The 14,721-nt window shown below is 50.0% G+C and overlaps 1 protein-coding gene across 1 annotated transcript in view; it reads left to right on the top strand.

Moving 5' to 3' along the window:
• The first annotated feature begins 2,999 nt into the window (after positions 1–2,999).
• The window catches only part of LOC126530861 (uncharacterized), a 69,575-nt gene continuing 57,853 nt past the window's right edge, over positions 3,000–14,721 (top strand). Inside the window, exon 1 of the mRNA XM_050178164.3 lies at positions 3,000–3,254. Within this exon, the coding sequence (XP_050034121.1) occupies positions 3,222–3,254 (33 nt within the window). The 5' untranslated portion in view covers positions 3,000–3,221. The remainder of the gene's footprint in view (positions 3,255–14,721) is intronic.

The following is a 14,721-nucleotide window of genomic DNA, read 5'->3' as shown; positions in this document are numbered from 1 at the left end:
CGACCGACCGACCGACCGACCGACCGACCGACCGACCGACCGACCGACCGACCGACCGACCGACCGACCGACCGACCGACCGACCGACCGACCGACCGACCGACCGACCGACCGACCGACCGACCGACCGACCGACCGACCGACCGACCGACCGACCGACCGACCGACCGACCGACCGACCGACCGACCGACCGACCGACCGACCGACCGACCGACCGACCGACCGACCGACCGACCGACCGACCGACCGACCGACCGACCGACCGACCGACCGACCGACCGACCGACCGACCGACCGACCGACCGACCGACCGACCGACCGACCGACCGACCGACCGACCGACCGACCGACCGACCGACCGACCGACCGACCGACCGACCGACCGACCGACCGACCGACCGACCGACCGACCGACCGACCGACCGACCGACCGACCGACCGACCGACCGACCGACCGACCGACCGACCGACCGACCGACCGACCGACCGACCGACCGACCGACCGACCGACCGACCGACCGACCGACCGACCGACCGACCGACCGACCGACCGACCGACCGACCGACCGACCGACCGACCGACCGACCGACCGACCGACCGACCGACCGACCGACCGACCGACCGACCGACCGACAGACAGACAGACAGACAGACAGACAGACAGACAGACAGACAGACAGACAGACAGACAGACACTGAAGCAGGCTAGGAATGCTAATCGTATTTTACAAAAAGAGAACGACACTGTAGATTTGTCTTTAGTGTGAAAACCAGCCCACTTACCCAATGAGGTCGTGCCGACTAGCCGCGGTTGAAGCCTTCGGTTAACACACCAATGTGGTACGCATGCAAGGAACCAAGGAAGGCAGATGCGTGTTCTCGTTTCTTGCGATGGTGAGCGTTTCAGATGGTGCCTCTTATACATTATCATATATACATAAGAAAATTCGCTTGTTATTGGTAATTATGCTTGTGTACCTAATCTTGACTGGATATGGCCACTACGCTGTACATACCGCGATAGTAAAAAAAAAAACGCGTGGCGATTACGTTGATTAGTACGGAGATTACAGCTAGTGCTTTCTATTTACATCATTGAAGAAGCTTCACAAGGAAGCCCGGCTCTTTCTATATTCTGATAACGAGCGTTACAGATACAGTACTGTGTCTTTAACACTCGTAATGTACACACATAACTCGTGTAAACAGTTGCGCAACAGTATCGTTTGGCAGGACTCATGCACTTAAAGAATATATATACATAATTATTTGCACTACGTGAACACAGCGCGAATCCATGACCAAGGACCGATTGAGTGGTAAAGCTCCTGGAAATGCCTGATGTTCATCATGTACAAGGAAAACTTACTTTTCGTTGTATTAGGTGAGGCAAGAACTCCTGTTTTCTTCTATAGCATATTTCTTCTACGCTGGGTCTTTATATATGCATATAGAAATGTCCAGCAGATGAGAAGACGCAAGAACGGTTACTTGATGCGAGATATTTCCTTGAATACGGCGCTCAGGCACAGCTTCGGGATTTTCATGTCATGCTTTACTGCGGTAAAAACCTTCCGCAGCAGAGCTTTCAGGACACTGTTCCTTCTGTCTGTATTCGCCCTTCCATTTCCCAAAAGAACACTTCATGTTATGTGATGCGGAATTTCCCGCCAGTGACTAAACGCACATTGCTTAGAATCTAGCTGCCATCGAAGTGAGTATCTTTTTTTTTATGTCGTTTGGCCATGTTATTCAGACCAGCAAAATCCTTTCAATGTTGACGTTTTTATGGCCATGTCTCTAATAATCTTTCGCATAACCGACGTGTTGCGGCGAGCCGTCTTCATATCTGCAGCTACCGTCAAGGCAAAACATTGTCAGGAATTTTGAGACAGGCACGTGCGGAATTTAAAATGGCTCAACGAGCAGATGCGGCTGGCGTCACGCCGTCCATGTACGCGCTAAGTTTAAATGATGGCGGTCGCATCGTTGCGACTTCCGTCTCGCTCTTTTTTGAAGACGAAGTCTTCTTTCACGACTCCAGATTGGTTTGGTGTCCGTGGTATTTGGGTTGCCAGCCACTTTCACCCTGTAAATTAGATCATTTGAGGCCTTCTAGCACACGTATAGGGCAACGAAAAAGTCGTCAAAATGAATCTTGGAATGAAAAGGACGCACCGAGCTAGCGTAGACTTACGGGCGAAGGAGTAATAATGCGTGGTTAGCGCAAGGAAGCCGAAATTAAATTCAGATGGCCCAGGTGGGCCGATCCCGTAGCTAGCGCGCTGTAAAAATGTGGGCCGATTCCTAAGGAAGGACTATCTAAACAAACCAGATTATATACTAATACGCCCCTAGGCACCTCGTCTTTCTTCGACGTTAATCGCTGTTGAGTGACCTTTTATGTGTAATTCGAATTAAAAAGTTCTATGAACTGGTACTGCTGCTTGTGTTGCACACATTACGGCTGTCTCAATCTGCAGGCGCTTTGTGCTTGCTTCGGAACGTGGCGTCAAGGGGGTTTATCGAAGGTGCTTTCGGTATACAGCGCACAATTCTAAAAAAAAAGAAGAAGAAATGAAATTCCATAGAAAATTGAGAGCTTTTCTCCAAACTTATCTGCGTGATTCTACTCGAAGGACAAGACTAGTACTTGGGTGTAAAATTGTGCATACTTGGTGGAGATTATTTTTAGCGTAGCGATCAGCGACGACAAAAAAAAAAAAAACGGTACAAGAATGCGTTCGTCCACTCTATCTCGCCTATAGTATGCGCTACTTATCGTCACGGCCCTTCATTGGCGAACATACAGTTTGGCTTGGCAAACACGCTGTGATTCTCAATATACGTGAGCGTGCCGTAAAACATTGCAAGTGTTTGTTTGTTTTTTTGCGCATCACACACCGTAAGAGCAGTCGTATATAAGGACGACGGAAGAGAAAGAGAAAAGTAGACTAATTCCCAGTTATCATTCATATCAGTATTTGCTCTCAAAATAGATCTGAAAAAAAAAAGAGAGCGAGGGCAAACATGAGTCCATCACGACGCAGTTCATTGATCGTCACGCAGTGCACATGCGCTAGTGTACAGTCGGCCAGAATTGGCCCGCCAGTCTAATCACGCGACCCGTCCGACGCGTCGCACAGCAACCGCGGGAAGCCGCAGCATTGACAACTGCTGCAGATTTTTTTAAAGAGTTTCTGCCGCCCACGGCCAGCAATGCGGATTTCTTCCCGTTCCACGATTACAAAGGTACGAAATTACGTTGGCACTCTGTACCGCGGTGGTAATGCTGCTTGAGCGTGAGCGGTGTTTTATTTGAAGATGTTGAATCTCTTGGCAGGTCAAAACAACTTCGGTACTGTTCTGCTGCCGCCGTGACCGCTCGATAATTTCCTTTTGTGTAAGCTTCACGAAGCACTTGCGCTAGTTTCGGCTAAGACATACTTGATTGCGTTTTTTTTTTTTTTTTTACCACGGCTACGGCCATGCGGAAGTCGTGCTATCGTTGTGCTATATTCATCGCGGGTGAGCTTTGACGACGGTTAAGGATTTAGGTGCGCAGCCTCTCAGTACGGCAGTCCAAGCAGAGACGGCGCTCTTGAGGCCTGAGTGCATCTTGAGGCCTGAGTGCATCAGCGCTTTCACTGATGCTTCTTTGTGTAGTTTTCAATGCATAAGAAGCTGCCCCTCGTCCTAGTGCAACAAAATAAACCCGCGATTTGGATACGACTTTCGTCTTTTCTCTTCATAGCTTCACAGAAAATGAACTAGTATTTGGCGGTTCAAGTTTCGTGGTTTGGACGCGTTGATGAGTGCTCCCATAAATGTGTTCCCATGAACACCGGGGTTGTTCTGACAGTGTTCTCACAGCTACTAGGTCCATCAGTAGATGTACAGGTTATTTCAAATGTATAGTGATTCAGCATTAAAGCCTCGAATCTACAGATTATTGACGTCTTCCAGAAACACAACTACGAAATCTACTAAAGTAAAAGAAATTCGATTTTTTCTGCTGCTTTCCAGTGCAACTTCTTTAGTTAGCACGATCAATCCTTACAGCCCACGAGAAAAATGCAATATGCGCCTCTTTTTTAATTTCTGCGCTTAAGCACACTCCAACTCAACTGAACGTTTCATACTTTAGCGACTGGATATCACCGACGCCTTTCCAGAATTTATTCGCTGTTTGGAAGTGTACCAGATACCCTCTGATTTAGTGTGGTTATTCGAACGTCCCACCGAGTAAAAAATTTTGGATATCATTGTATTTTGTTGCGTCATCGCAGGTGGCGCATTGTAGAATTGACTAACAATTACCGCTGAATGCGCGCCTGTAAGAACTTTGTTTTGAAATACCCTTTTCGCCAGCATATGCAATCTACTATTCTCAACAGATCTTGCGAGCAAAAATTCACGACTACTTTTTATTACCTGTGACGTCACTGTCTGCTTGCTTACTTCCGGAAAAATTCTGGTCATGGATCAGCAGAGATCGTGTTCTAGGAGCAAAGAAAGAGACGCTAACTTCCAACAAAAAATATCCAACACGACTCGCGGGGCAGGCTGGAAATTTTCGGCAAGTGGGCACAGGGGGGCTTGATTAGGCATGTCATGCAGCGCGTACAAGCAGTGGTTGAAGGAGGACGAGAAAACAGAACAAGGGCTGCCTGGAAATGTTAGTGTGCCTTGAAGTGTGGACGTGTCATAATGCAGGTACTGCGAGCGTTCTGCTCATGTTAAAGCACGTCGCTGCCACTTAACGCTACCGCTGCACGCAGTTTCCTTAAAAATAACTGGAATTAACTCTGTAATCAGTTTCTACGTTAACTGCATAAGCATAAAGGTTCAACCAGCATAGTAATTTGCCGAAACTTGATCCTTCTGACTCCAAACGGCCTTTTGTCTTCGAAGATTTTGAAGTTACTGAATGTCCTCGAAATTAGAAAGCTATGAGTGCTTGGAAAGTTAGAAAGATAAAGCGTAGTAAGCAAATCCACAAGAACAGCTGAAGCCACAAGCACGAAGATCAGACAAATTCATGTACTAACCATCATTCTCATGGTAGCGCAGCGATCGCAGCGCCAGAGTTTCCTCTAGTAGTTATTTGATGAAACTATATACCTCTCTCATGGCCTCAGAGATTGTCCTTGGAGATTATGCCTCTCCAGAGTCATTGGTACTACTTAAAGTTTTCTTCTATGAAGTAGCCGCACTTCATTTTTCTCTCTCTCTTTCACTTCGGTGACTTTGCAGTTATAAACCTTTGTTTTCATATCTAGTCTATGCATCGCTGTGCCCTGGGCAGGAGCTCAGTGGCTGCACAGTGGAATAACTTACCAATGTTCTCTTTCTTTTGTGCAAATTTTGTTTTTTAGGAAGTGTCACAAGAGCCTGAAAGGTAAACGCGCTGGTGTCAAAGTAATTATTCGGTTGTCTTTAAGGTCCAGGACGACATCAGGTTTGAAGAAGTATCTCGACAAGAATAACTTTGTCGCCCAGAGAAACTGTTGAGGTTGTTGCAGGTGGCATGCCAATTTGTTTTGCATGCCCGAATCACGTACTGCTGCAACAACACTGAGAATTGGTTGGGAAATAGGACACGGCAAGTGCATTGATTGATTAGGAGCATCCCCGTGTCGTTGCCCAGTCGGTGTTCGAAATTAAATTACGGCGTTTAATATCCCGAAACGGGTGCAGTTGGTTGTAAGTGACGCCGCATTGCAAGTCGTCTGACTGATTTTGAACACCCGGTGATGTGCACCGGAAGTTTTGCCCACAAGCAGCGCAATGCCGTAAGCACTGAGTCACCGCTGCGGGTCCCGAATTAGAAGTGCGAGTATATTTTCCACATTTAAATGACCACGAGATCTTGCACTGGCGATATTACTACGCAAAGTGTGTCCCGTATGTCTTCCCTCTATATAAGTACCTTGCGAGGTACTTATATACGCTGAACGTTCTTCCATTTAACACTTCGCCTCGACTCGAGAAAGGCGATCGCATTGTCTCCACTCGACGGAAGTAGTCACTAGGCTTCATTGAGAGCTCATGGCACTAAGTCAGATGCAAAGGGCGGGAGCAAAAAAATAAAAAGTACCATGGAGATTCACAAGAATGGCAAGAAATAAATTAGAAGGGAGAATCTCTACGATAACAGAACGGGCAGTACCTTGCTACTTGAGTCTCGAGCTGATTGCCTATAAGGACAAAAACGTGCCGGAGTAAATATTCGTCACAGGATGAGGCATGTGTCTGCTGCAGCGAAAACCCGGAGACAAATCAGCACATCCTAACGGAATGCGAAGTTATTCGCCCAGCGAGACCCGCAGTAAATGTCCATTTTCCAGAAGCGCTGAGATTTAAAGATGATGGAAGCAATAACTGTGCTCAGACAGTCGAGATAATCGGGAGACGTTCAGTGTATCGATGGTAAAAAAAAGCAGGGAAGAAATTGATAGGACCGGATTCGTTACAGTATTTTTAACTATAAAAGCTAGATATAGTTTTAATGAAGAAGAAAAGACTAAGGAGGCATAGGCAGAATGCTAGACTGATAAATATCTATTGATTACTTGTTTAGCTCAAGCAGGCTATGTCAGGATTTGACAATGAATCATCATCATCATCATCATCATCGTCATCATCATGGAGAGGAGTAAGAGCTTCGACTCGAGAATCGTTCAAGAATACGGCGGGTTAGTGTTGAAGACACCGTGTGGCTGGCGTGCCGCCTCCTTATATGGGCAACAATTCTAGAACACAATATTAAAAAGAGCCCCGGACCCGACGCGATTAGCTGTTACCAATGGCAGCAGTGCTACGCTCTACCGACAGTCAGCGCGTTACATCGCACGATGCTAAAAGGTGGCTGACGTGATCCTTCTCACGCATACCCGACTCGAAGTTTTTGTCTTGTCTACAGGCCGATGGTTCATCGAGTTTTCCGTTCGACGCTGCGTAAACATTGCTCGCGCCACTGAGCATCGTTGTGGCACGGAGACGGTACCCACTACCTAGAAACTTTCACTAAGGGCTTCGCATTTAAAAAATTGGAAGAGTTCAACAAATTTTAAGAAATTACTCTTTAACTTACTTCCTTACTTCGCATAAGCTTATTGGCGTTATATTTATAGCGTTTTCCGGTCAATGTCGGGCTTTAAAAAACATGGAAGCATTCGCTTGCCGTTTGCCAAATGTGCATCAACAACGACGCAACCTTCAAAGTTTTAGGACTGCATACAAGAAGAACGAAGTCTTCGACATTCATCAGAAAAAAAAAAAAAGAGAACTGCCGCGCTCTGTTTTCAAAAGCACGAAAGGTAACTCGGCACCTTTCCCTGTCTCTAATGTCCATTATTTTCACTGTCATGTCATGCTCAATTAAGCGCTCATGATCTGTAGCGCACACGTAGAAAGTTAGACAAAACAAGAACAAAAAGAAGCAATACAAAGAGTGCAATTAACCCATAGGTTCAAGGCTCTTCTGATGAAGTCGTGATTTCTGTGCAGCAAATTACCCGTATCGTCTTCCCTTGCTTTGAGACACTTCGATCATTCTAAATACATGTACCTAAATGTGTAGACGTATAGACAACGCGTGTTTTGGTTTTTGACGTAGTAAAATTTCATTAAATAAACTAAGCGCCGAAAAAGACCCCACTAAGTACATGAAAAGCGGGCAGTTAAAATGGTCCTGCGTGCAGAGCAGCATCTGTGACACTATAGCCTCGTGCTTTAACAATACACGAAAGACCAGTCAGACCGTAGCCGTTAGCGTGCGTACAAGTTGGTTGGCAAAGCAGAAGGACGTTTTTCTTTTGCTTTATTGCTGGTGAGAGGCGAGTGAAGACAAAGCATTCATCAACGTAACAAGTAAGTCCTTGTCGATGCAAATAGGCCACAAAACAATGCGTACTTGCTTCCAGGTATTCGGAACTCCTGTATTGCCAACACAAGCTAGGGGCTAGAAAGGTTCCTCTTTTACTGCGAATAGCATTCTTTGCCTACTTCAGCCATTTTGAATCTATCTACCTAGCTATCTATCTACCTAGACTGACCCAAGTTGTTACTTACTTGGGTCACTAGGTATGTGCTCCTGGTGGTGATACCGTCGTGGTCGTTCGGCCGTTGTCATTCCAGCTTCCTGATCTTAATCTCGCCATAACATGGGACGCTACCAGCGCGCGTAGCGAGCGGACGCATGGGACATCGGCTCCGGCGATTTTCGACCGTGGCGGCGGCCCAACGCGTTTGATCCCGACAATTTTGGACTTGACAGGACCAGCAGGTCAGCCGGCACGCAGGGAGACCACTCCCAATCCGGTGGGCCGATTTGTTTACCTTTTTAAGCGTTTTTCCTCCCATCCGCCATAGCGCCGCGACGCAGCCTCAAGGCTGAACGCCGGCGTTCGGCGGCGGGGAGGCCGCTCCAAGCCAACATGGCAAGCGCAAACCAGCAACGCGGCTACGACCCGGAAGGCATGGCATGGACAACTGTGCCGCAGACCAGTCTGGACCAAGCCTGCAACGCTAATGTGATCCGGGCCTTTGAAACAAGAGCCCAGAAACTCCAAGCCTGCGCACAAGGGAAGGCCACGTCAGCTCACGGAGGCCACCATGCGCAACCCGACAAGGCATCCGATGAGCGCGCAGCCGGAGGCCCAAGGCAAGTCAAAGCTGCATGGAAACCCAAGTTTCTCTGCAGATTTAGACCAGACGATGTGGTGCTAATCATCAAACCATTAACGGCGACAAGCTTGAAGAACTTACAACACGGTGAGCTAGGCCTAGCCCTACGACAGCGAGTCGGGGAGGCCGAAGCGGACAACTTTTACTTCACAATATCCCCGGACCAAAACCTGATCATCGTGGGCACGTCGAGCATCCACGCGGCAGACAAACTGGTCGGGGACTTTGCGATAAAAATCCAAGAAGGAGCAGACCTCCATTTGCACGGGCACGTAAAACAGAGCGAAGACAACGTGATTCACGGAGTCATCACAGTGGCCAATCTGGAAACCACCGAGTCCCTGCGAGGGAAGGTGAAAAGCTTTCACGGAGAAAGCACCATCCTGGAGATCCGAAAGTTCGGAACTTCTAACAAAGCCAGAATCACCTTCGAAGGCAAGTACAAGCCCAGAGCTGTACTGTACAACGCGCAAGTCATACCGGTAGCAAGGTACCGCCGCACCATACCAGCGTGTAACTTGTGCGGCACGGTGGGGCATAGGCCAGATACCTGCCCGACACCGAGACAAGAAAACTGCGGACTCTGCGGAACGCTAGCCCCGTTTGTGGAGGGGGTGCGGTCCCCTCACCTGTGCAACCCAAAATGTGCGGTGTGTGGCGGCGAACACGCCACGAACTCCAGAGACTGCACGGCGAAATTTCGCACGAACGCGCAGCAACAACCCAGCAATCAGGAGAAAAGGAGGAGGAAAAAGAAGAAAAAAAACAAGAAGACGAAGAAGGGAGGAAGCGGGAATCGCCCGCCCCCTCCACCTAGCAGGGAGTCGACTTCTGATCAACCCAAGCAAAAGAAGACCTGGGCCAGCATAGTCCAGAACGGGATACGGCAGGTGAGTGGGACCGCCTCTCCTCCTCCTCCTCCCAAACCTTCCTCTCCACCCACACCCAACCCAGTAGAAACAGAGTTACGAAACCAGATAGCAGCCCTAAAAGCGCAGATCGCGGTGCTAACGAGCAAACTAGAAAGTGCGCTAGCTAAACCCCAGCCACCTCAGCAAGAGGAGACGATGGAAAGCGACACAGAACCTAGTCTTGAAAATAAACTAGAAGATATGATGAGAAGGGTCCAAGAATCCATTCCCACCATAGTCTCACAACAGATAGCGAAAGCGATGACGGTTCGCAAATACGCTAACACGAGGAGACTCCAGACTCCCCGAGCCTACAGGATGCGTAGGGTGATAAGCGAGGACGAGGAGGAAGACCACCAGGAGCAATTTCCCCTCCAGAATAACAACAATCTCCAGATACAACATGGCGAGACAAACTAAAAAGAGTCCCATAACATTAACGCAGTGGAATAGTCGAGGCTTGAAATCGAGGACTAAGAGAGCGGATCTTAGGATGCACCTGTCTACGTACGAGCATACTCCGGCAGTAGTGGCCGTACAGGAACCTGGCGGGAACGTGAGCCTCACAAACTACAAAACGTTCCAACTCGACCCCCTAACGTGCATCTTTGTGCACAAAAACTACACTGCAAATTTGGTAGATCTAGAATTACAAACCAGCTTTTCGCACGTGATGGTGACTCTTCTGCCACTGAAAAAGGAGGATTCGCCGCTACACATCCTGAACGTGTACTGCCCACCTAAAGCAAAAAACGTAACCTTCTCCACACTCCTGAGCAGAGCTATCAGGGAAGCAGGACGAGACCCGTTACTAGTAATGGGAGATTTCAACGCGCAGAGTCCCTCATGGGGCTATCATCGAGAGGACATACGAGGACGGAAGCTAGCGGAGGCGGCGTCCGCGTTAGGTCTAACCCTACATACTGACCCGGCGTGCCCCACGCGGATAGGGAACTCGGTGCAGAGGGACACGTGTCCCGACTTAACCTTCACGAAAAACGCGAGGCGAGTGGAGTGGACGAATACGGAGGAAACTCTCGGTAGTGACCACTGCCTGATCACCATAACGATCCGTACGAAACCACTTACCAGGCCTACGGGGCACACTATGCTGCCGGACTGGACGAAATTTAGAAAGGAATACGAGGTAAGCTCCATCCAGGAGCAGGGATATCAAGCCTGGACAAAACAGCTGCTGATCAACCTGCGTTCGACGGAAACGCAGGTAAAGCTCTCAGAGGCGGTGACGGACGTGGACACCCACCTCCTCCACCTCTGGGCAGCCAGACGCAGCATGGTCAAAAGATGGCGTAGACAGAAGCATAACCGAAAGCTAAGAGCTCGGATCGCGGCAATCACTAAAGAAGCGGCGGAGTACGCGGCGCAACTCGCGGACGCGAACTGGGTAGATAGGTGCAACGCGGCCGCTGGGCAGATGTCTAGCAAGAACACATGGCGCCTCTTCCGGGCACTCATAGATCCCAACCAGACGCGCACCGAGACGCACAAGCACCTGCAGAGAGCGGTACATGCATTTCAAGGAAATACGGCCCAGCTTGCACTGAAGCTTCGGGACCAGTACCTGACCACAACCCAAGATCCAAGGGGAGACGCTTACAGATACAATGGAGCCCAAAATGCTGAGCTGGACGAACCTTTCAAAATATACGAACTCAAGGCCGCTCTAGCGAGGATGAAACGCGGGACCGCGCCAGGAAGGGACGGGATCTCGGTAAAACTCCTAGCCAATCTGCCGGACCGCACATACGAATCCCTCCTAGAACACTTTAATTCGATTTGGGTGGGCGAAGCTCCATTTCCCACGGAATGGAAGACGGCGCTGATAACTTTCATCCCCAAGGCGGGCAAGGCCATAGATACGGATAACCTAAGACCTATTTCTCTCACCTCGTGCGTGGGCAAACTGATGGAAGCTATGGTCAGAGACAGACTATCTGAGTACCTAGAAAACAAGCGAGTCTTCGCCGACTCGATGTACGGCTTCAGGCCAAATAAATCGGCTCAGGACATCCTGCTGCAGCTCAGCAGGGAGGTACTAAACCCGATCGAACATCCGAACGGGGATAAGATAGTGCTGGCCCTAGATCTGAAGGGAGCCTTCGATAATGTGACACACGAGGCGATCCTCACACACCTATCAGAGACGGGATGCGGCAGGAACGCTTTCGAGTATATAAAACGCTTCCTCACGGACAGACAGGCCTACGTGAAGATCCAGAACGCGGAACACGGCCCCTTTCTATTAGGCACGAGAGGGACGCCACAGGGAGCGGTGCTATCCCCCTTGCTTTTCAACTTGGCAATGAAGAACCTGCCGGTCCACTTGGAGAAAGTCCCGGGTGTGCAACACGCGCTGTACGCGGACGACATCTCCATTTGGGCCACGCAGGGCTCTCTCGGTGAAATGGAGGCCAGCCTGCAGGAGGCGGCCACCGCGGCGAACGAGTACGCGAAAAGTTGTGGCCTTCATTGCTCCCCTCAAAAATCCGAATTCGTGCACATTCGCCCCAACAAAAAATGCACAAACAAGATAGAATTGAGACTTGGATCGGAACCGATACCCGAAAGAAAAGAAATTAGAGTCCTAGGTCTTTTCATCCACCAGCGTCGGCTGGCGACGACCACGCTCGACAAACTAAAGAAGGTGGGAGATCAGGTGGGCCGAATGGTCCGCAGAGTCTCGAACAAGAAAGGGGGACTGCGAAGCAAAGACGCCTTGCGGCTGGCCAATGCCTTTGTAACAAGCAGAATCCTGTACTCGACCCCCTATCTCCGCCTGAACAAACACGACCAGAACATCATCGAGGTGATAATACGCAAAATGGCGAAGAAGGCCCTCGACCTCCCGATAACCACGTCTAACCTGAGACTCCAAGGTCTGGGTATGACGAACTCCTTCGATGAACTTAGAGAAGCCCACCTCACAGGTCAATACACGCGATTATCGCAGACGCCGTCAGGACGCCGCCTTTTGGCCCGTCTGCACATAGAACACACGACTCTCACCGAGGAGAGAGTAAGACTCTCTCAGGAATGGCGTTACGCCCTGCACGTAAGACCACTCCCAATTAAGATGTCCAGGGACGACCACGAGGGTAGACGCAGGGCCAGGGCAGAGGCCTTAGCTCACCACTACGGAAGGAAACCCGGGGTATACTATGTGGACGCATCCGGCCCGCACCATGGCGGGTGGTACACGGCGGCAGTGATCCACGAGTCCAAAACGGTGAACGGGCTCACCTTCAAAGCCCGAAGCGTCACTCAAGCAGAGGAAGTCGCCATCGCTTTAGCGGCAACACACTCCGATTCCAAGACAATCATAACCGACTCGCGAGGGGCGTGTCGGAACGTCCAACAGGGCTGGGTCCCGTACCTGGCCTACCGGCTACTGCAAAATAGCTCGTACGTAGGAGGTCCATCCCACCGCTTCATAGTCTGGGCTCCGGCCCACTCGGGGCTAGGAGGAAACGAGGCAGCAGATGCAGCCGCCCGCGCGCTCTCTAACCGGGCAACCTCGTCCCCCGCCTCCTCTGAAGAAGTAGCGGAAGCCACGCCGACCTACACTTACAAGGAAATAACACAATTATACAAAGATAGACATAAACTGTACCCCCACCCGTGTAAAGGATTAACGAGAGCGGAGGAACGCCTGTTCCTCCGCCTTGTCACGAACACCATGATGTGCCCGGCCTCGCTAACGCACTTTGACCCTGCCTTCTCCGGGGAGTGCCCGCACTGTGGGGAGAGGTCCTCGGACCTCTACCACATGGTGTGGGCGTGCCCCTCCAACCCTGCTTTTACTCCACACCCAAACCCCACCCGGGAGGACTGGGAGGCGACCCTACTCGCCTGTTGCGACCTGAAAGCCCAAAAGGCGATGGTCGAACGAGCCATGGCGGCAGCGGAAGCCACTGGGGTCCCGTACTAGGGACTCCACCTAGTGTTTGTGAGGGGAAGGGCACTAAGCCTGACTCCAGAGCACCCTCCATGTAACTCCCTCTTTTCAGAGGAAATAAACGTTTTTACCACCACCACCACCGCCATAACATCATCGTCGTGCCTTCTACCCTGACCCAGTGGCCCAAGTTATGTAACAGCTTGGGCCACTACAAGTATGTGTTCTTGGTCGGGATGCCGTCGTGGTCGTTGCATTGTCATAATACCAGCTTTGTCATCTGATTCTTACCATGCCGTCGTCAACACGCCATTGTCGTCATACAATCGTCGTTCATTCATTGTCACACCGCCATCGTGATGCAGTCATGATCGTACTATCTCGTCATTCCAGTTTCATGATCTGACTCTCGTCACGCTGTCTATGCCGAGCCAGTGGCCCAAGTTTTATAATAGCTTCGGCCAGTAGGTATGTACGATGGCAACGGTATGACAACGACTGTGTGACGACAATGACACTAGCACAATTGGATGTTGACGTTATGATGACGACGATCTAACTACCGCGACGGCATCAAGACAGCGGTATGACAACGAACGCAGGACGACTACTGTATGGCTACTATACAGTGACGTCGTGACGTGACAACGGCATGGAGACAATGCGATGACGACGAGTGTATGGTTACAATGTTGTGACAACGACGGTATCACGAAGCCTGCGTCACGGCGATGGTGTGACAACGATGGAGCCACAATGGAATGACCAGGACAAAATCATGGTGGTGGTGACATCGAATGCAAGGCGACTGTACGACGACGACGACTTGATGAGAGTGGCATGAGAAAGCTGTAGTGCTGTCGATGCAACGACCACAATGGCATCTCGACCACGAACACGTATACGTTGTCATGTCACCATGCTCATGGGCGACTTTGTCAAGTGCTGCCTTAGAATAGTGAGACGCTATCGGAGAATGGGGCAAATAGCCGAAGCGGCAAAAATTGACACTTCACATAATTAATAAACATGACTTTAGGAATAGGGTTTTGTTACACTGCTCGAATGCTATTCGCATCACTTTCAACAGTCATCGTGAGATGAGTTCGGCCGTACTTTTTTCTTCTTTTTTTATCGGCGATGTTCACTTAAGGCCTATTGTGGGGTTTATATGCGTGCTGTAAGGCCTGTGTTGTGCATG

The sequence above is a fragment of the Dermacentor andersoni genome, chromosome 5, assembly GCF_023375885.2.
Source record: "Dermacentor andersoni chromosome 5, qqDerAnde1_hic_scaffold, whole genome shotgun sequence".
Classification (NCBI taxonomy): Eukaryota; Metazoa; Arthropoda; class Arachnida; order Ixodida; family Ixodidae; genus Dermacentor; species Dermacentor andersoni.
The sequence above is the reverse complement of the archived record's forward strand: the minus strand, read 5'-3'. Positions and strand labels throughout refer to the sequence as shown.